Source organism: Morone saxatilis, unplaced genomic scaffold, assembly GCF_004916995.1.
Source record: "Morone saxatilis isolate NCDOM2014 unplaced genomic scaffold, NCSU_SB_2.0 Contig5, whole genome shotgun sequence".
NCBI lineage: Eukaryota > Metazoa > Chordata > Actinopteri > Moronidae > Morone > Morone saxatilis.
This window is the reverse complement of record NW_023340095.1, coordinates 21,191,005-21,210,611: the sequence shown is the minus strand read 5'-3', so window position 1 is coordinate 21,210,611 and position 19,607 is coordinate 21,191,005. Positions and strand designations below refer to the sequence as shown.

The following is a 19,607-nucleotide window of genomic DNA, read 5'->3' as shown; positions in this document are numbered from 1 at the left end:
AGAGACAAGACCAAACAAGAATCAGTGAACAATGTACAAACTGCAGTGGTGGACTTCATAGTGGGTGATGGCTGGTGCCAGTGACATATTCGCACTTCTGCTTTGCCGTTCTTCTCCTTAAAGGGCCAGATAACTTGCACTGAGTGGTGGGACATATTCATATGTGAGTCTACATCTATTCATGACTAACTGTGTGAGTAAAAAAACAGACTTGTACACACTGAGATTCTGCATATTTCTGCCTGTGAGCTTTTTCCATGCATTGATTACCTCACTGATAAGTTTGGCAGCCTGGGTAGCCTTCTTTATGTCAGGACGGTCCACAACAGAAGTGTAGTGCAGGTTGGCTTTGGCATCCTTCTTGTAGGAAACCTGTGGGTTTGGGCAGATGAAAAGGCAGAATAAAGCATGTGGCAAAAACTGACAAAAGAAACAGGAGAGGTGAAACTATCTCAACGTAGAGTTAATATGCTGGAAATTATAATCAATATGTTTTAGCACAACTTTGAATATGACTTACGCTGCTCTGATTCTTGGCCACTGCCATGGCATGCTGGACATCAGGTGGAACACTCATGTTGTTATACTCTGACTTGCCTTTATCCTTCTCAAACTTCGCTTTGTACAATTTCTGTAAAGACAAAAATGGATGTCAAAGCGAGCCGCAAAAATATAGAACAGCATTATGAGACGGCTGAGCTCATGTTATAAAATAAATGTGAGATGGGCTTACTCCGCTGACAAGCTTGTTGATCTCCTTGCTGTGGACAGTGTCACGAGTCTCACGCAGGGTAGTGAATGAACCAGACTGCATGTCCTTCTTACTGGCCTCCTTGTATTTGCTCTGTGGATGAAAATGAAGAACACATATTAAAGTCATGCATAATGCTTTTTAGTATAATGCAATTGTGAGGCAAGCTCCTCTGGTGGAGCATAGAGCCACTGCAGGTGGGGAAAGAATATTAAAGTTAAATGAATGTGATTTATGTAGGGAAAAACAAACAAACAAGAGTTTGCTAATGCTATTGTACTGAAATTCAACTTGGATCCTTTTTTATTAGTTTTAAAAACAAGAACTGTGTGTATGCTGAGTCTTGAATATTTAATAACATAACAGAGATATGCCAACAAGCTGCTGCTTTCACCAGAATAAAAAAGACTCAAATGAGATAACCTTTTTCATTAAATGAGTAGTATTAGTCGACATTAATTTATTAAGTTATTTACTTTTTGTTTTTTGTAATATATGTAAGAGTATTATTAAATTGTTTTTACTTGTCTATTGCACTGCTATGGCTCTCATAAATAACAGATTGTTGATGTCATCTGACCTGTTTTAAACCAGATGAGTAATTTGTGATAATATCTAGAAAATGTGTTTGTAAGCTCGTATAGCTTAATGACATGACAATGAATATCTGAAAAGACTGCTATTTGTCAACTGTGCATAATGGGTCATGTGTACTCACAACCAGAGACACTTAGAATAAGTAGCCCCATGATCACATCTACCCCCATTTCCCCTGTCCCGAATTTCACCCATTCTCAACTCTATTCTTAACCTGTAGAAAATTCTTAAGTGTACAAAAAATGGTTGACTTTTTACTGAATGATACTTACCTCTGATGCCAGAGTGCGCACAGCCTTGGCATGGAGGATTTGAGGAGTGTCCTGGACTGGCATGTAGTGGCCCTTTGCCTTTTCATACTTCTCTTTGTACTTCACCTAGGGGGGCGCATGTTAAACATAAAACATTAAATTCTGAAGCAGTCTTGTTATTTGAGATGACTAAAGATGCTTTAGTCATCTCAAATAACTCACATTTTATCATAAAGATGGTAATAAAGGCATGGAAAAACTTACATCACTGGCCATTTCAGCATTTTTCATAGCCAGGAGGGTCAACTTGTCGTCAACCACAGGTATCACACAGCCCTTCATCATCTCTTTGTCATACTTGTACTCAACCTGTCGGTGAAACAATGGGAGCAAAATTAGAGCAACACTGTCTGGTGTTGTTAAAATGAAAAAAAATCACACATAAAACACACACAGTGAAAGAAGAAGCAACTCACATCACTCTGTTGCAAGGAGTTCCTGGCAGCATTGATGAAGTCAGGTCTGTCGGCTGTCCAGATCCACTTGTTCTTGGTGGCTTCATATTTCTTCTTGTAGTCAAGCTAAAAACGTAAAAACATTGGATGTGTCGTATGTTAAACTTGAATCAACATAGAACAGAAATTGATATTTCTTGATACTGTTGCTAAAGACACTTACATTGGTGATGTTCTTGTAGGCCTCCTTCGCAGCGCGGATCTCATGAGCCTCAGGGTCCATGTTGATCTGGGCCTTGCTCTTCTCATACACTTCTCTGTACTTGAGCTGCATGAAAAACAAACCACCAAACACAAAAAGTAGTTCATATTTTGTCTTTCTGTGTCTCTGTAAAAAGTGTTCAAAGTGCAGCTAGTCTGAGTGGGACTTACATTGCTGGTGATGTCCTTAACCTTCTTCATGTGCTGTTGGTGTGGAGTGTCATAAGGCAAGGTGTATCCCTTAGCCTTGGTCTTGTTGTACTCCATCCTATAGATGATCTAAGGAATAATAATCATCACATAGTCAGGAACATTTCAAAAGACACCAAAACATGAAAAAAAAAATCATTAGGAATAATTAATTTTGACTTAAACATTTAACCCACTCGACAAAAACAAATCAAAAACTTACATCGCTGATTTTCTTGCTGCGTTTGTGGGCCTCATACTCAGGAGTCTCCAGAACAGAGGTGAACTTGTCCTTGGCACGTTCATACTGCTCCCTGTACCTCCACTGATGGAGGACGATAACGTGTAAAAAGAAAAGTTAGTATCACTCATAATCAATATGCCGCTATAATCATTTGCTTTTATTTATGTGTATTCTGACAACTAGCCTTGCTTTTAATTTATGCAGCTAGAGTAAATACAAAAACTGTCTAAGAAAATCAGTTTAAACATTCACTTTCTATTATTACATAATAAAACAACTAGATTCTTTACTCTTTCATCTACTGCTCTTGTTTGTTTTGGACAGTTCTCTAACAATATAGCGAAGTCAGAAACAGTTGACTAACATGTATTATGTAACTATAACCTGACTAAAAATAACAGTGTGTCTGATGAATGAAATGTCATGCATATGTCTATAAAAACATGCTTTATGAAACATGCACAAACATTGAGGGAGTTATTTTCCAGGTGAAAATAAAGAGGACGACACGTGTTACCACTAATTAGTCATGAATGTCTGCATTGCCCACAAAGTTCATGGTGACCAACAGTCCATCTTATGCTACTGCTGACTGACTCTGAGCCTGATAATACAGAGCTGACTCAATAAAGATGAGGTTGAGACAATAAAAAAATGTCATACTTTTGATTTGCATTTTAGTAGTATTTACAGAGTGGCTCCTAATTGTCTACAAAAGAAAAGTCTAAAATCGAGGTTTTAATGTTTAGCATTAATTAATTAATGTAATAAAATGTGGTAATGGTGCAATTTGCTGCATATCTGACTCTAGGTATGTCTGTATGCCTGTTGGGCAACTACTGCACTGCATTTTAAGATGAGGTAATCAAGGGTTAGGTAATCAATGAGACATGAGGTGAAGTTAATAGGTGATGGAGGGATTAGAGCATGAGTGGAATGCGTGGAAGTTAAAAACCCCTTTAGGAGTTAAAGTGGAGCAAAGGAGTTTCTACGGGATGAGTATGGGATGTGGTAAGACCTTGTCCAGAAACAGCAGGGAGAAAGAAAGTAAACCTGGTGACTTTCTAAAAACAACACATGGCTCATTTTCTGCTTGTTTGTGGACAGGGATCAGAGTTACCATGGCTCACCACTCTGTGTCTGTTTACCTTACTGCCCATAGTGGACTGGTAAAGGGCTGTGAGGATGTCAGGGCGGAGTAGCTCATTGCAGCCACTCTTTAGCAGATCCTTTGCTTTGGATTTATACAATGCCTGTCCACACACACAACGACACACACAGCATGCCATAGTTGAGGACACATGAAGAACAGCAGTAACACTGGGAGGACTGGAGAAGTACTCCAGAGATCCAAGTGTGACGGAGGAGCTGTTTGTCCTCATCTGTCCCATCAGAGTGACAGAATTCATCATCTTCAGCTTTGATAATGGCTTGTTTTGGCATATTCAAGATTTAATTAGCTTAATTTAGTTAAGTAGTGATTGAACCGTCTCTCTGATAGTACAGATGAAGGAGAGTCCTGCTCACTCAAGATAGCGTTCCAGCTGCTATTTGAGCGGCACTGTTTGCAACAACCTGTGAGGGACGAAAAGAAAGAGAGAGAACGAGCTGAGGCTGATACATAAATTTATCGTGTTGGAAGGACTATCATAGCCATGCGACGACGCCAACCACCGGCAGGTCTGACAATGACCTCATGCACCAGTGTCAGAGGTCTGGAGGAGTGGACTGGAGGTTGCAGCGGAGGAGGCAGGCCAGTCATACAGCACGACCAGGGCGTTTACCTGGCTCATCTTATTGTTCTCCCTGGCCAGTTGGTATCTAGGATCATCTGTAGTAATGGTGAATTTATCCTTGGTCTTCTCATAATTAGCTCTGTAGACCCTCTGCTCAGAATGTCAGAAGGTAGTTAAAGACAAAGGTCCAGAAAACAATGCGTACTATCATGTGATGAGACTTTTCCAAGGGACAAAGGAAGGTTAAGTTGATATTGAAGAACAATGGACACATTTTAAACACCTGGTATTATGGTTACACAGAAAAAGAGCAGGTTATAAACTTTATAGGCAATAATCAAATAATACTATACATTCATGCTCTTTTACCTCCAAACTGAGAGTCCCATAGAGATGCACAGAGACAGAGAAATGCCATTGATGATTAAAATGTCTATATAACAAATGGTTTCAACAAACTAATAATAATAATAATAATAATAATAATAATAAGAGTTTTTGATACACAAAAACAAATGTAATAACTGTATTGGGTTAAAGAATGAAAGGACTCACATCGTTGATGAGAACGGACGCGTTCTTGGCGGCCTGGAAGAATGGAGTGTCTGAGGAATACTTGAAGTTTCCTCTGTTCTTCTCAAAGGAGGCTTTGTACAGTCTCTGTTACCAAGAAATGAAACTGTTATTATAAACATGCAGAAAATATAACACTCCATTAAAGATATTAACAATAAAAAGCATACTTTTCATATATGATTTTGCAATATTCTATCAAATTATTGACATTACAAATTAACTGTATGAACAAAATAGATCCTCACCTCACTGTACAGCTTCTTGTTCCTCTCAGCCTGCACCAGCTCAGGTGTGTCCCACACATAGCAGCCAATGCCCTTCAGCCAATCCAGGTCCTCCTTGTACTTGACCTGAAGAGGGACATACATTTGATTCAAATATTACATGTCAGTGATACAACATGGCCTTCAACCTACTGTGGGTAAATATTTTAACACAGAGTGCATCATTTATAAATACAAGTCAACAGTACTTACGCTGCTGACGTTATCATTAACAATTCTGCTGAAGAAGAACTCAGGACGGTCGGGGATTGACTTCCATGTACCCAGAGAGTTAATGTACTTCTCCCTGTATTTGACCTGTGGTAGAGAGATGGAGGAAAAACAGCAAGAGAGATGGAAGAGTTAAAATCACAATGATCTTACAAAAAATATATGTTTATAAATAATCAAACAGCTTATTTTAGTTGCTGACCTCACTGATGTCATCAGTGACTCTGCGGTGGTAGGTGATGTCCAGAGCATCCTTGACTGTGTGGTAGTGGCCCTTGGAGAGCTCAAAGGTCTCTTTGTAACGCAGCTGAAAACATGAAGAACAGTATGTGTCAGATGTTCCCCAAACACAAATTCTCCTAGCGTACGTAGTATTTTCATCCTATTATGGCATTATATTTCTCCAAATTCAAACACTGGTTGAGCAGAAGAACTACAGGGAAAACTACAAATGATTAAAAATGAAAAAGAAATGCTCTTCCCTGCTTATGGCGCTGATATATTACTGTTTGTTATGAATGTAAGCCAATGAGCATACTCACATCGCTGGATTGGAGGTAGGATTTCTTGGCACGGATCAGGAGAGGTGTATCAGCAATGGCTGTGTATCTGTGCTTCATCTTCTCATACTGTTCTTTGTATTTGTTCTAAGGGAAGAAATAATCTTCATCAGGAACATAAAATATCATTGAATATAAATACAAACACTATTATCATGAGTGTGTGATAGCCCACTGATAAACAGCAAGAAAACATATGCTAAAACAAGAAATGCATAAGGGGAAAGACTTACTTCACTGTAGACTACTTTCATTTTTCTGGCATGTTCCATGTTTGGAGTTTCAGGATCTGGAGTGAAATGAGCTCTCTCCCTAGAAGCCAAATCGGTGTACTTGTACTGTAGAAAAACAGACAAAATAATGATTAGATTATCAGGAAAAGAAAACGTATGTGTATAAAACAATAAATTCAATGAGCAATTGCATATCTGAACTTGCTTTGTTAGTCAGCAGCTGGGCCCATTTGGCTCTCTGGATGTCCACAGCGTCCAGAGTGGTAGTGACCTTTGCCATTTCCTCCTTGCCCTGGGCTTTGTAGATGAGCTGAAAATAGAGGAGCAGAAAAAGTCAAGTCAGAAGCTCAATCAAAGCTCTGGCAATATTTATTTCTGACTGAATACAAACAAATTTCTGAGACAGTGCAAGCTATTGCATTTCTCCTTAACTACTAAGTACTAGCTACTTGACAATATGAAATTGTTTATATAATGTGACAAAGTGTGTTTGGGAAAACCACTCACGTTGCTCATGTGGGTCTTAAGCTCAGTCACACGCTTATACTCTGGCGTGTCCAGAACCACAGAGAAGTTGGCAAGGTTCTTCTTAGCCTCCACTGGATAGGTCACCTGTAAAAGTGAAAAACAGGCCACACAAATGATCCTCATGCCACTACAGAAAGTTTATTATGATACTGATATAAAGGGATGTTCCATGCAAATGAAAACACCTACCCTCTGTTTGGTGATATTGCGGACATGGACCATCTCTGGGGTGTCGTACAAGAAGCAGCCCATGCCTCTTAGCCACATCAGATCCTCTTTGTATTTCAGCTAAAAAACACAAAATGGTTTCAGCAAACATTTTAACAAAACTTTTAAAGTGAATTTTGTGAAAATCTGTATCAAACGTATGTCTTTGTCACCACACCTCGCTGGTGATCTCATTGACGTGGTAGCAGTGCATAAGCTGGGGCGTAATGGGCATAGAGATCAGCTGGCCTCTGCTGTTGTAGTATTTCTCTCTGTAGCACAACTAGAATGAGAGGAGAACAAAAAGGTGGTATGAATAGAACATACTATATAGAACTCCATGAATAAAAATGGGAACATGGATGATATAAAGTGTGTGAAAATGGCTCCGTACGTCACTGAGGTGTTCCTGGTTCATTTTGACTTGTTTGATATCAGGGGTGTCGTAGGTTGTGTGGATCTTGTCCTTCTGCTTGTGGTAGTCTTGCCGATACAGACGCTGTGGAAAAGAAAGGTGTCAATATATGAGATTTTTTTTAATCCAGTAAAAGTGTAACACGGTAGTCATGTAAATCTCCATTAACAATAATGTTTCTGATGTCATCAATAGCAGCAGCAGTGTGTTATCTTACATCGTTGGAGATTTTGTTAGCCTTCCTCGTGTTGACGAAATTGACACCCTCTGGATGAAGGGTGTAGGCCCTGGCCTTCGTCATCTCATAGGCCTCCTTGTACTTCACCTGCCCGAAAAGTAGTAAAGTGACATCCAAAAAACATTAGCAAAAAGGTAAAATCGCTGTCAACAGAATGGGATAATTCAAGGCTGTGACAGTACTTACGTTGCTGGTGACAACGCTGTTCATCTTAGCCTGCTTGATGAGCGGGGTGTCATGAGGCAGGGAGTAACCAGTGGGCATGAAGCTCTTGTTGGCCTCCTTGTACCAGTTCTGAGAGAGGCCAAGACAACATGGTGAGACGAAATGCATTTCAGATTGAACATACCAACTGAACAAAATTAGGTGAGAAAGCACTGAATGTACTGTAAACTCTCTGAAGGAAACAGATCATGTGTCTGAAATCTGAAATTACTGCTCACTATGGCATAAACAATAGAGCAGAGAACAATAGTTTATTCTACATGGTCCTTCTTCTATCCAGATTAAAAAAGAAAATTCTATACAGTATACACACTGTACATACGTGATGAAAATTTCTAAACAAGTACAATGAATATTCATGAATATTATCTTACATCACTCTGGATGTAGTTAGCCAGGCGTGCCCTTTCTGTGTCGATGGTAACAGCAGGAGAAGTGTTGGTTCCCTTGATGCTGGCATTGTAATCATAGCGGTAGTGCAGCTGGAAAAGAAGAGAAGAAAAAAATATCAGATTTTAGTCCTTTTTAGATTTTTTGTAAATGAAATATAGCCATGAGCCAACATTGTTTAGAACAGTCACTTACATCGCTCAGGTTCTGAGCATTCTGCTTGGCTGTCTCGTACACTGGAGTGTCTGTCACCACTGAATACTCCTTGAAAGCCTCGATACCTTTGGCTCTGTACTTGTTCTGGAATAAAAACACAAGAACAGGACCATCAGCGTCACTTGTTTGAGTGCCAAAGAGAAGAAGAAATTAAAAAAACAGTGGCAAGACAGTTGACAGTAGACCGTTGTAAACCAAATAACTGATGAGAATGAAGAATGGATAAATATATTAGAATAAATATATTGGCTAGACTAACCTCACTCTGAAGGTTGTCAGCGTGCTTGACACGGAGGATCTCTGGTGTGTCCCAGGCATAGCAGCCAATACCCTTCAGCCAGTTCAGGTCATCCTTGTAGAAGATCTGGGTAGAGCACACAACAAAATATACAAGTTAAGTGATGTTGGCAGACGTGTTGGTATTGCAATTCATCAACAATCTGAGCCTTTTTCATATGCTATATGGATTCAAAAAGTATACACACTTTATACGCAAAAGAAAAACAAGAAAAAAACCCCACCATATCTATCAAGGCTCCAAAATTGACTTATCTTTGGATTCTATTCAATTAAAGTCTAATACTATAATTTTTTCCATTTACTATATTTAGATCTTATAAAAAATAATGTTATATAAGAAGACATAGTATCATAATAATATAACCGACAAAATATAGGCAAGGCTGTGGTTGTACCTCTGTAATTACTGAGGCCACGCTGCAAAAAGTACAGAATATCAAGCTGAGGGCAGTTACTCACATCACTGAGCTGCTCGTTGACTTTGCGGGCTTGGACGTACACCTGCATGTCTGGGAGGCATATCCACTGATGCAGATACTTGCGGTAGTGGATGCCACTGACAGTTTTCTGGGTGTTGCGGGCAGACAGGATCTCCAGCATGTCTGGTGGGATATGGTTCTTGGCCTTGGTCTTCTCATAGTTCTCCTTGTACAGACGCTATAAAGATGGACAACAAATTTTCTTTACATTTGGCTTTCAGTTGTGGCATTATGGGTCCACAAAAAGCTACAGAGTCTGATCCATTTTAGCTGCTTGTTTGTTAAAACTGAGCTAATCAGTGCACTTCCTATATTCCACATTAAAAGAAAAATACAGAAATGGGAGATGACTAATCTACTTACATCCAGGACAAGCTTCCCAGCTTTGACGCAGCGAGCAGTGGCAGGGTCGTCCTCAAGAGACTTAGGCAGACTGTAGAGGGATTTGAACTTCTCATAATCCTCCTTGTACTTCACCTAAAGGGGCAAGAGGATTCATATAGTGTCTTAAAGGCCAATGTGAAGAAAATACCAGCATATTAATAACACTGAAGGAAATGAACAGAACTTAAAATTGACTTGAATTGAACTCACGCCGCTGAGGATGACTTTCTGGATTTTGGCATGTTGCAGGGCGTGTGAGTCATGTGGAATCTGGTAGCTCTTGGCCTTGACTTTGTCCCAGGCATCAGTGTAGTTTTTCTGTTGAAAGAAAAGCCAGAACATTATCAAGACGTTGTTACATATGAAACGCTGATATATTAAATTTTGTTACTGAGTGAAAGAGAGAAATGTTTATCTTCACTTACGTTGCTGAAGAAGTGTTTGAAGTTGTGGCATCTGGCATAGTCGTAGGTATCCAGAACGGTAGTATACAGGTGCTTCTCCTTATGATAGGCCTCCCTGTAGTTGAGCTAACAATGACAATTGTTTCATTAATGCACTCAATTAGGCATCTTGAACTCAAACACTATATGTTTTTAAAAGTCCAGCTTACTCACATCACTGGCCCAAGTGTGACCCAGGACGGCAGTCACATAAACTGGGGTGTCTGTCACAATGGAGTAATTGTTGAATTCTTTCTTGGCTTCATCTCTGTATTTAAGCTGTAAGGGCAGATATTGCATGGGTAAATCACAGTTCCACAAATTGAAAAATTTAATTATTTTCTAAATACCCGAATGGTTCTCAAAATAACATTATCAATAAACCACATAATAATTGTAATCTTCTGTGTTGTTACTCACTTCGCTCTGCAGCTCATAGGACTTCTTGGCACGAATGATTTCTGGTGTGTCCCAGACATAGCAACCAATACCCTTCATCCAGTTCAGGTCATCCTTGTAGAACACCTATTAAATGACAGAAAACAGAAAGCACATGTTCAATAATGGAGAACATCTGGATTTTTGTGCAATGTCTTGCTTGTAAACAGATACATCTTTTATAGTATATACTGTATACCAAGTTGACATCTAATGTTGTGCAATAAACATTTATCTTGGGATAAAGTTGCTTATCAAAAAAATTGTGGTTGTAACTGCTCCTACAATAGCTCTCAATTTTTAAAGACCTTAAATATGAATGTGGTTTATCAAATAAATATATACATATAGACGGTTATGTTGTTATTGTATAGACTCTTTGGATTTTTAACATAAAATTTTAAAACAGTTCAAAGTTTTTTTATCCAATCGCCTGCACAATAATCAAGCACATGCAGCAGATGTGCACTGAAGAAGAAGAAGGACCTACATCGCTGAGAATCTCGTTGGTCTTGCGGGCACGAATGGCGTCCTCCTGGTCAGGATGGCAAGTCCACTGGTGCAGGTATGTACGGTAGAGGACATCGCTCAGCATGTCCTGGCAGCGCTTGGCTACCTTGTTAGCGATGATGTCGGGTGGGAGGTGGGTTTTGGTCTTGGTCTGATGGTAGTCCTTCTGGTAGAGCCTCTGTGAAGACATGCACCCCATTAAAAGTTATTGGCACTGTCGTTAACAATGTAAAAACAAATTCACCTAAAATACAGTTTATGCAGATTGTAACAAATTCAATTAGAATCTCTAGTCATAAAACAAATTAAAATGCTTAAAAATGCTACATGAAAAAGATTTGCAAGCCACACAGCTTGTGTCCATACTCCTCATCGATATCTCACCTGTCCCTTGTTCTTCTCCTGCTGTCCACAGCGCATCACCTCAGGGAAGTCCACCAGTGTACCAGCCATGTAGTGACCCTTGGCCTTCTCATGGGCATCCTTGTACTTGGCCTAGTACGATCCAGAATAATAAAAGTATCAATTTAGTTCTACATACTGTAAGCAGAAAATATGATTCTGTGATTTTGTCTTGTCAGCACTATAAAGAAGCGTAAGACACTCACATCACTAGCAATCTCCCTGCCCTTCTTGCCGCTGAGAAGTGGGATGTATTGCTGGTCCAGCTGGTAGCCTGTAGCCTTAGACTCATCCCAATCCAATTTGTAGAGTTTCTGAAATCGCACAGGGACAACGTTTAAGGTTAGGCTGGCATAGTATGTGATATACAGTCAAAAAATATCACAAATTAAAGAAGAAATGAATGAATTTGAGCTGAAGAGCTAAATATTTTACATTACCTCACTGATGATCTTAGACACCTCCCTGCTGTGGGCCAGTTGAGGAGTGTCCTCTGAACCAATGTATTGACCCTTTTCCGCATTGAATGTCTCTTTGTACTTCAGCTACAGTAGGGAAAAAAAAAAGATTTTAGATTGGATTATTGTTTATTAATGTTCCTCTTTAAAATGTTGCAGTTAGATTTTTTACATACATCACTAAGGTTGGCAGCATTTATCTTTGCCAAGACAATCTCGGGGCGGTCGACAATCAGGGTGAATTTTCCAAAGCATTCTTTGGCATTCTTCTTGTAGAGCCTCTGCAAGTAAAATAACAGCATCAAGGTGAGACACAATGAACTGATACACAAATGGGACAAATGTGCTGAAGGAAAAATAGACAAATGAAAAGTCTTAATGCAATACATGAAACGTACTTCGTTGAGGATCTCCTGGGCCTTCTTGACCTTGACGTGGTCCACAGAGTCAGCTGCCATCCAGCCACAGCCTCGAATCCATTCCAAATCAGCCTTATACACATTCTGAAGACAGAAACAAAGATACACGTTAGGAAAATAGAAGATTCTGTCAATTTATAAATATGACAAATAAGTCCTAGGTTGGTGTGATAAGCACTCACATTGCTTTGGAGATCGTAGGCTTTGCGGGCTTGGATGACATCGCTCTGGTCTGGCAGACAAGTCCACTGGTGCAGGCGGGTTCTGTAGTTGTCATCATTGACTTGCCTCTGGCATTTCTTGGCCAGCTCAAACTGCAGCATGTCCACCGGCAGGTTGAACTTGGTCTTGGACTTGTTGAAGTCCTTCTTGTACAGGGCATCACTGGCAATCCTGGCTGAGTTCAGAGCCAGCACGAGCAGAGGGTCGTCCTCAACGCAGCGAGCACCGATGTGGTGGCCCACCTGCTTACGGTATCCCTCAAGGTACTTATGCTGCACAGCAGACATAAATCATTATAATTCTTTCCATATTGTAAATTAGGAACAACTTCAATGAAAGCTGTTATTATGAAAGGAAGGTGTAACTTTGTCCCACTACTCACCTGACTCTGCACTTTAGTTGTGTGTATGCACTGCTTGATTGGTACAGCATCTCCGGGCATGAAGTAGCCTGTGGCTTTGACCTTATCCCAAGCTTTGGTGTACAGTTTCTGCACAAAAAATGTAAATAGTTGTTAAAGGTTTATGATTATGTAATGCTATGATGCCGATAATAACACAGGATAAAATTGGTACAATTTTTGACTTTGACTTGAATTTGCTACATATTTCCATTCCCATGACGAGTCATCTTACCGGGTGAACATTCTTAGCCACCTCTCTGGCTGTGGCAAGACTTGGAGTGTCCACCAGTGAGTACTTTGTCTTGTCCTGGTGCCAGGCTTCACGATATTTGGCCTGAGTAGTGTGAGAAATGAAAATTCAGTTATTAAAAACATTCCGAACAAATCAAAAAACTGCCGCTAATCTTGTCACTTGGTTTAACTGAGAAGAGGACTCAAAACATATCAAAGCAGCATCGGGATAGTAGAGAGTCATCCTCACCTCATTGAGGACATCAGCAGCATTCTTGGCACAGACAATGTCGACTCTGTCAGTTGGAACTGTGTATTTCTGTTCATCCAACTTGACACGATAGCCTCTCTGTAGGAAATGGAACAATAATTTAGCAAATTTAGATATACATGAATTTTGTATGGCTTAAATGAACTCTAAAGATATTTTACAAATAAAAATGTCTGTGATTTTACAAATAACTAGAGTCAAACTGTCGTCAAACTTACATCAGCCAGGACCTTCTGTGCATGCTTCACCTTCATGACATCCACAGACTCATGTGGTATCCATCCACATCCACGTATCCACTCCATATCAGCTTTGTACACAGCCTGAGGACACAAAACAGGGAGATTTGTTTGTGTGCTTCCATGACATTAAATATAAAGACACTGTTCAAAATGTGAGTGTTTCTTGGGCTAAAATACAGCATAATACAGTATATTTACATATCATCAAAAGATCCAAGAAATATTTGATTGATTGTAACAATAGTTAATTTGAATGAATACTATTCGACAGCCTTACTATAAACCTACATCACTCTGTAGATCATAGGCCTTTCTGGCCTGGACTACGTCATTGGAGTCAGGTAAACAGGTCCAGTTGTGCAGATGAGTTCTGTAGTTGAAATCGTTAACTTGGATCTGGCATTTCTTGGCAAGTTCAAGATTGAGCATGTCCACCGGCAGGTGGAACTTGGTCTTGGACTTGTTGAAGTCCTTCTTGTACAGGGCATCACTGGCAATCTTGGCTGAGTTCAGAGCCAGCATGATCAGAGGGTCATCTTGCACGCAGCGAGCTCCGATGTGGTGGCCGACCTGCTTACGGTATGCCCCATGGTACTTGTACTAAAAGAGAGACAAAATGTTAGCGAAAACTTATTTACAAATCTATCGTATTTAAACCTTTTCCATATTTTTATTTCTTACGTCACTAATGATATCTCTGGAAGCTCTAGCTTTCAGCACAGAGATCGCATCCTCCTTGATATGGTAGCCTTTGGCCTTCTGGTCATCCCAGGCCTTTGTGTACAGTTTCTGCAAAGAACAAGAAGTATGATCAAGAAGACTCGAGTGGTGTCAGTACATCAAAATCACAGTAATCATTTACTGACTGAATAATACATTTCAACTTCCAAGCATTTCAACATAGGCTATATTGGTAACATTGCTTAATACACACTTACATTGCTGATGTTAACAGCATTGGCTTTGGACAGTTCAAGGGTGGGGGTGTCAGGTGGCAGGTGAATGGAGAGCTTGTCTTTTTCCCAGACTTCCTTATATTTCCTCTGTCAAGAAGAAAAAAACAGAAGGATTATTAACTTTTTTTACTTTGGCACCGTCCTTTATACAGACATTTGCAAGAATTATTTTAATTAATAATTTAGCATACATTTTAATTTCACAAAGCATTTGTGATGCAGAAAGATGCTATTACTCACATCACTGATGTTGTCAGCATTTTGCTTGGACAAGACAATAGCCGGGAGGTCGACAACACTGGTGAACTTCACGGTGCTGGGGGGTTGGCGGTAGAGCCTTTCGTTGAGAATAGTTTGGGCATTTCTAGCTTTGATGACGTCCACAGAATCCTGAGGTGACCAGCCGCATCCTCTCAGCCACTCCATATCTGCTTTGTATACGGCCTGAAAAACAAATACCAGTTTTAGCCCCACCTAATACCGTTGTTCTTGTAGGTTTTAAATTTGTCTGACTGATTTCCATTAAATTTGTTGGATGCAGCTCTGGGTTAAAAATGTTATGGAGTGATCTAAATATCTATGAAGAATGTGTTTACATGGTCAAGAACTTTCACTGCATTATTATTTAAGTTCTCAGCCACCGCTAGCATTTCTGATCATATTCACTAATCTTTTTAGACCCACAGAATGTTATGTTCTATAAATATGTAAACAGTGAATTTATCTACACAAAAGAACAGATACAATTTATACAGATTTATACACAATAAACAAAAAAAAAACCGTCTAACTTAGTTAATTCTTTACATAAGAGTGGACTGGAATATCTAGTCAATGTATTAAGGAAGTAGTGTTAAGGAAATTTTCATTACAGTAATGATGCTTTTCAGTGTGACAAATGAGTAGAATAGGAGCTTACAACAAACTCCAAACAATCCTCTCCACATCAACTCTACACACGTCTGCTAAACTTTACATGTACTTACGTCACTCTTTAAGTCGTAGGCCTTTCTTGCCTGAACCACATCAGTGGAGTCTGGCAGACAGGTCCATTGGTGTAAGCGAGTTCTGTAGTTGAAGTCGTTCACTTGCTGCTGGCATTTCTTGGCAAGTTCAATTGTCAGCATGTCCACTGGCAGGTGGAACTTGGTCTTGGTCTTGTTGAAGTCCTTCTTATAAATGTTGTCACTGGAAATCCTGGCTGCATTAGCGGCCAACATAATCAGTGGGTCGTCGTTAACACTGAGGGCACCGATGTGATGGCCACACTGCTTGCGGAAACCAGCCTTGTATTTGTACTAAATATTTTGGATGGAAATATTTTGATTAGTTTCATAATACAAACTACAGTAAAATAAGGGAAATGCTGCAGAATTACAAAATGAAGGGAATATGAAAACGTTTAAAAGAGTTGTGCAGACTTACATCACTGATGATGTCTCTGGAGGCCCTGGCTGCTAAAACAGAAATAGCATCTTTGGGAAGATAGTAGCCTTTGTTTATGGTGTCCATAAAGCCTTCACGGTAATATTTCTGGGGAAACAAGAATGATGCTGTGACCACACACAATAAAAAAATACATTATCTATGGCATTCGACATCTATGTGATAATGTCATTCATTCTTTAAACTTTTGCACAATCAACTTATTAAGATAGTAAAGCAAGTTAACAATTACTGATATGACAATAACCTGTAATGTCCTAATTGACTATACAACCACATAAAGAAGCATTGCATTACCAGACTGGTGTTGAGCTTATTCTGTCTGGCCAGGACGATCTCTGGGGTGTCAGGCATGATGTGAAGATTGGTCTTATCCTTCTCCCAGGCAGAAAGATACGCTTTCTGTAAACGGAAAAAACACAGTTTAGAAAACCTAAAAAAAAAAAAATAATAATATTGTAAAGGATCAATAAATAAAGTGCTATCTCTACCTTGTCCATGGTGTGGGCATTGGCCTGGGCAAGGGCATATGGCATGTCACTTGTTTTGGCAGTGAATTTGAAAATGCTGGGATGCTGACGGTACTTCCTCTCGCTCAGGATCTCTGCTGCTTTCTTGGCTTTCTCCACATCAACTGAACCAATTGGCACCCAACCTGTTCCCCTGACCCATTCCATGTCAGCCTTGTACACAGCCTGCAAGTCACAAAGGGAGGAAAAGGGGAGTTACATTGGGTTTTCTTTTTGAATAATAACCTGTCCTTGTAGTGTTCAGGAAACACAAGAAACTCTCATGACTCACATCACTTTGCAGGTCATAAGCCTTTCTGGCCTGGACTACATCATTGGAGTCAGGTAAACAGGTCCAGTTGTGCAGATGAGTTCTGTAGTTGAAATCGTTAACTTGGATCTGGCATTTCTTGGCAAGTTCAAGATTGAGCATGTCCACCGGCAGGTGGAACTTGGTCTTGGACTTGTTGAAGTCCTTCTTGTACAGGGCATCACTGGCAATCTTGGCTGAGTTCAGAGCCAGCATGATCAGAGGGTCATCGTGGACACTGAGGGCTCCGATGTGGTGGCCGACCTGTTTACGGTATCCTGTCTTGTATTTGTACTGTGTAGAGAGAAACAGTGAAGTGATGATAAAATAAAAGTAAAATAAATAATGTACGTCAATATTAGAGAGAAAAGCACTCATTTACATGTTACATACATCACTGATGATCTCTCTTCCATGTTTGGCAGCGACAATAGAGACAGCATCAGCCTTAATGTCGTAGCCCTTTCTAAACATCTCTTCAACACCTTCCCTGTATAGTTTCTGAAAAAGAAATGAAAATAGTTGAATTATAAAATGAAACTGTAACAGTGATATTTACTGAAATTAATGCAGAATACTTGTTTAAGTCAGAACAGATTAAACATACTCTGCTAATGTTGTAAGCATTTGCTTTAGAAAGCAAAAGTTCAGGTAGGTCAGGGGTTATATGAATCTTAATCTTGTCAGCCTCCCAAGCAGCAATGTAGTTTTTCTGTGGTGAGAGACAGAGAAAGAATAAAAACACAAATTGTAATAACCAGGAAAAGATAGGAGAACACATGTGCCATAGTTTTAAAAGAGGGATATGATATTATTTACCCTGTTTTTGATGTCAGCATTTGCTTTGGCTAAGACCATGGGCATGGAAGTCATGTCACTTTTATATTTCATCTTGTCTGGTGTCTGCTTGTAGAGACGGTCGCTGAGAATGTTTGAAGCATGCTTAGCCTTCAGCACATCGAGTGAACCAATGGGGACCCATCCCACACCCACAATCTCATCCATGTCAGCTTTGTATACAGCCTGTTAGGAAAAAGGTGTAAATATGTAACATTAAAATTCATAAGCACAGTCAACATGGGCATCATATGTTGAGATATGTTGAATATGTCATAGAAGGGCTCACATCACTCTGAAGATCGTAGGCTTTCCTGGCCTGGACAACATCATTGGAGTCTGGCAGACAAGTCCACTGGTGGAGGCGGGTGATGTAGTTGGCGTGGTTGACCTGAATCTGGTTCTTCTTGGCCAGTTCAAGACGCAACATGTCCACTGGAAGATTGAACTTGGTCTTGGACTTGTTGAAGTCCTTCTTGTACAGGGCATCACTGGCAATCTTGGCTGAGTTCAGAGCCAGCATGAGCAGAGGGTCGTCCTCGACGCAGCGAGCACCGATGTGGTGGCCGACCTGCTTACGGTATCCTGTCTTGTACTTGTACTGATGATATCGGCAAAAAAGATTTTATGTTATAACTAGAACATCTCTCATATTATGTCTAATACCAGTGCATCAAACATATAAACAGATACAGCATATGGTACATTGTAAGTCACTCACATCACTGACGATGTCCCTGGAGGCCTTAGCAGACTTGACAGAGATTGCATCCCCAGGGAGGAAATAGCCTTTCTTGATGGTGGCCTCAAAACCTTGTCTGTATAGTGACTGAAAAGTAAGACATACTGTATATGAATACTTGTGTAAATTGTTCTAACAAATTATGGGAGGTAATTCTGGAAAGCTTCAGGCTTGTAAGGTTTCAAGTAGGATTTTGCTCAAGGGGTCACATTTGTAAAATCCACTGTAAGAATCTCACTCGGCTGCTTAGTTGAGAGTAACCTGAATGAGGCTTAAGGTGGTTGATAAGCAAACACCAACAGGTGGGTTTCCAAATTCTACAAAAATGATCTTAACATTAAAAGATTTTCACACCTTCAACATAACCTCCAACCAGTCTTGATCACATAGAGATAGCCAAGATCACATATCATCTTCTTTCATAGGCAATAAAAATTATACTAACCCTGCTCATGTTGATAGCATTCTGCTGAGAGAGGATGATCTCAGGAGTATCAGGGTTAATGTGCAGGTGGGTCTTATCTTTCTCCCATGCCTCAACGTAGAGACGCTGGAACAAACCACAAAAAATTCAAGTGTTAATGATAATGGTAATTAAAAGATCTCTAGAGAGACATCTATGTACTATAAGCCTTTTCACACAAAAATAAATTTGTATTTCACACAAAACAAAAAGATGAATTCTACCTTGTTCATGGTCAAAGCGTTATTCTTTGCCAGTACGATGTTCATGGCATCTGTGGTGCTGGTAAAGGGAAAAGTGCTGGGGTGCTGGCGGTACTTTATATCACTCAAGGCTTCTGCGGCCTTCTTGGCTTTCTCCACGTCAAGTGAGCCAATTGGAACCCAGCCCAAACCCTGGAGCCACTTCAGGTCAGCTTTGTAGACAGCCTATGAAGCACAGTAATGCAAAATTGAATTCCTGGCCCAGTTGGTAGCATGAACAACACGAAATAAAAAGACAGGCAAACTAATTAACAAACTTTCCAAACTATAAATTCATGGATTCATACTCACATCACTCTGTAGGTCATATGCA

General features: G+C 39.9%; 1 protein-coding gene across 22 annotated transcripts in view; it reads right to left on the bottom strand.

Annotated features, from left to right (window-relative positions):
* Positions 1 to 19,607, bottom strand: part of neb (nebulin) — a 53,980-nt gene that overhangs the window by 15,951 nt on the left and 18,422 nt on the right. For 17 of the 22 annotated variants that reach the window (XM_035677137.1, XM_035677136.1, XM_035677146.1 and 14 more), the window contains 56 exons: positions 18,116 to 18,427; positions 17,809 to 18,012; positions 17,597 to 17,701; positions 17,383 to 17,490; positions 16,972 to 17,283; positions 16,662 to 16,865; positions 16,468 to 16,572; positions 16,150 to 16,257; positions 15,711 to 16,022; positions 14,965 to 15,168; positions 14,707 to 14,811; positions 14,450 to 14,557; positions 14,057 to 14,368; positions 13,745 to 13,849; positions 13,506 to 13,604; positions 13,257 to 13,358; positions 13,004 to 13,111; positions 12,582 to 12,893; positions 12,379 to 12,483; positions 12,157 to 12,261; positions 11,963 to 12,067; positions 11,729 to 11,836; positions 11,505 to 11,615; positions 11,101 to 11,298; positions 10,593 to 10,697; positions 10,347 to 10,451; positions 10,155 to 10,259; positions 9,940 to 10,047; positions 9,709 to 9,822; positions 9,326 to 9,523; positions 8,826 to 8,930; positions 8,546 to 8,650; positions 8,335 to 8,442; positions 7,922 to 8,029; positions 7,715 to 7,822; positions 7,477 to 7,581; positions 7,261 to 7,365; positions 7,065 to 7,163; positions 6,855 to 6,959; positions 6,553 to 6,657; positions 6,348 to 6,452; positions 6,097 to 6,201; positions 5,757 to 5,861; positions 5,537 to 5,641; positions 5,306 to 5,410; positions 5,040 to 5,144; positions 3,897 to 4,001; positions 2,728 to 2,829; positions 2,487 to 2,594; positions 2,278 to 2,382; positions 2,076 to 2,180; positions 1,864 to 1,968; positions 1,621 to 1,725; positions 734 to 844; positions 521 to 631; positions 271 to 372 (listed from right to left, as the gene is read on the bottom strand). In XM_035677137.1, coding sequence (XP_035533030.1) covers positions 271 to 372; positions 521 to 631; positions 734 to 844; positions 1,621 to 1,725; positions 1,864 to 1,968; positions 2,076 to 2,180; positions 2,278 to 2,382; positions 2,487 to 2,594; positions 2,728 to 2,829; positions 3,897 to 4,001; positions 5,040 to 5,144; positions 5,306 to 5,410; positions 5,537 to 5,641; positions 5,757 to 5,861; positions 6,097 to 6,201; positions 6,348 to 6,452; positions 6,553 to 6,657; positions 6,855 to 6,959; positions 7,065 to 7,163; positions 7,261 to 7,365; positions 7,477 to 7,581; positions 7,715 to 7,822; positions 7,922 to 8,029; positions 8,335 to 8,442; positions 8,546 to 8,650; positions 8,826 to 8,930; positions 9,326 to 9,523; positions 9,709 to 9,822; positions 9,940 to 10,047; positions 10,155 to 10,259; positions 10,347 to 10,451; positions 10,593 to 10,697; positions 11,101 to 11,298; positions 11,505 to 11,615; positions 11,729 to 11,836; positions 11,963 to 12,067; positions 12,157 to 12,261; positions 12,379 to 12,483; positions 12,582 to 12,893; positions 13,004 to 13,111; positions 13,257 to 13,358; positions 13,506 to 13,604; positions 13,745 to 13,849; positions 14,057 to 14,368; positions 14,450 to 14,557; positions 14,707 to 14,811; positions 14,965 to 15,168; positions 15,711 to 16,022; positions 16,150 to 16,257; positions 16,468 to 16,572; positions 16,662 to 16,865; positions 16,972 to 17,283; positions 17,383 to 17,490; positions 17,597 to 17,701; positions 17,809 to 18,012; positions 18,116 to 18,427 — 7,434 coding nt within the window. Of the gene's footprint in view, positions 1 to 270; positions 373 to 520; positions 632 to 733; positions 845 to 1,620; positions 1,726 to 1,863; positions 1,969 to 2,075; positions 2,181 to 2,277; positions 2,383 to 2,486; positions 2,595 to 2,727; positions 2,830 to 3,896; positions 4,002 to 4,532; positions 4,635 to 5,039; positions 5,145 to 5,305; positions 5,411 to 5,536; positions 5,642 to 5,756; positions 5,862 to 6,096; positions 6,202 to 6,347; positions 6,453 to 6,552; positions 6,658 to 6,854; positions 6,960 to 7,064; positions 7,164 to 7,260; positions 7,366 to 7,476; positions 7,582 to 7,714; positions 7,823 to 7,921; positions 8,030 to 8,334; positions 8,443 to 8,545; positions 8,651 to 8,825; positions 8,931 to 9,325; positions 9,524 to 9,708; positions 9,823 to 9,939; positions 10,048 to 10,154; positions 10,260 to 10,346; positions 10,452 to 10,592; positions 10,698 to 11,100; positions 11,299 to 11,504; positions 11,616 to 11,728; positions 11,837 to 11,962; positions 12,068 to 12,156; positions 12,262 to 12,378; positions 12,484 to 12,581; positions 12,894 to 13,003; positions 13,112 to 13,256; positions 13,359 to 13,505; positions 13,605 to 13,744; positions 13,850 to 14,056; positions 14,369 to 14,449; positions 14,558 to 14,706; positions 14,812 to 14,964; positions 15,169 to 15,710; positions 16,023 to 16,149; positions 16,258 to 16,467; positions 16,573 to 16,661; positions 16,866 to 16,971; positions 17,284 to 17,382; positions 17,491 to 17,596; positions 17,702 to 17,808; positions 18,013 to 18,115; positions 18,428 to 19,607 lie in introns of all 22 variants that reach the window. The other 5 variants (XM_035677140.1, XM_035677144.1, XM_035677156.1 and 2 more) reach the window with 4 other exon arrangements.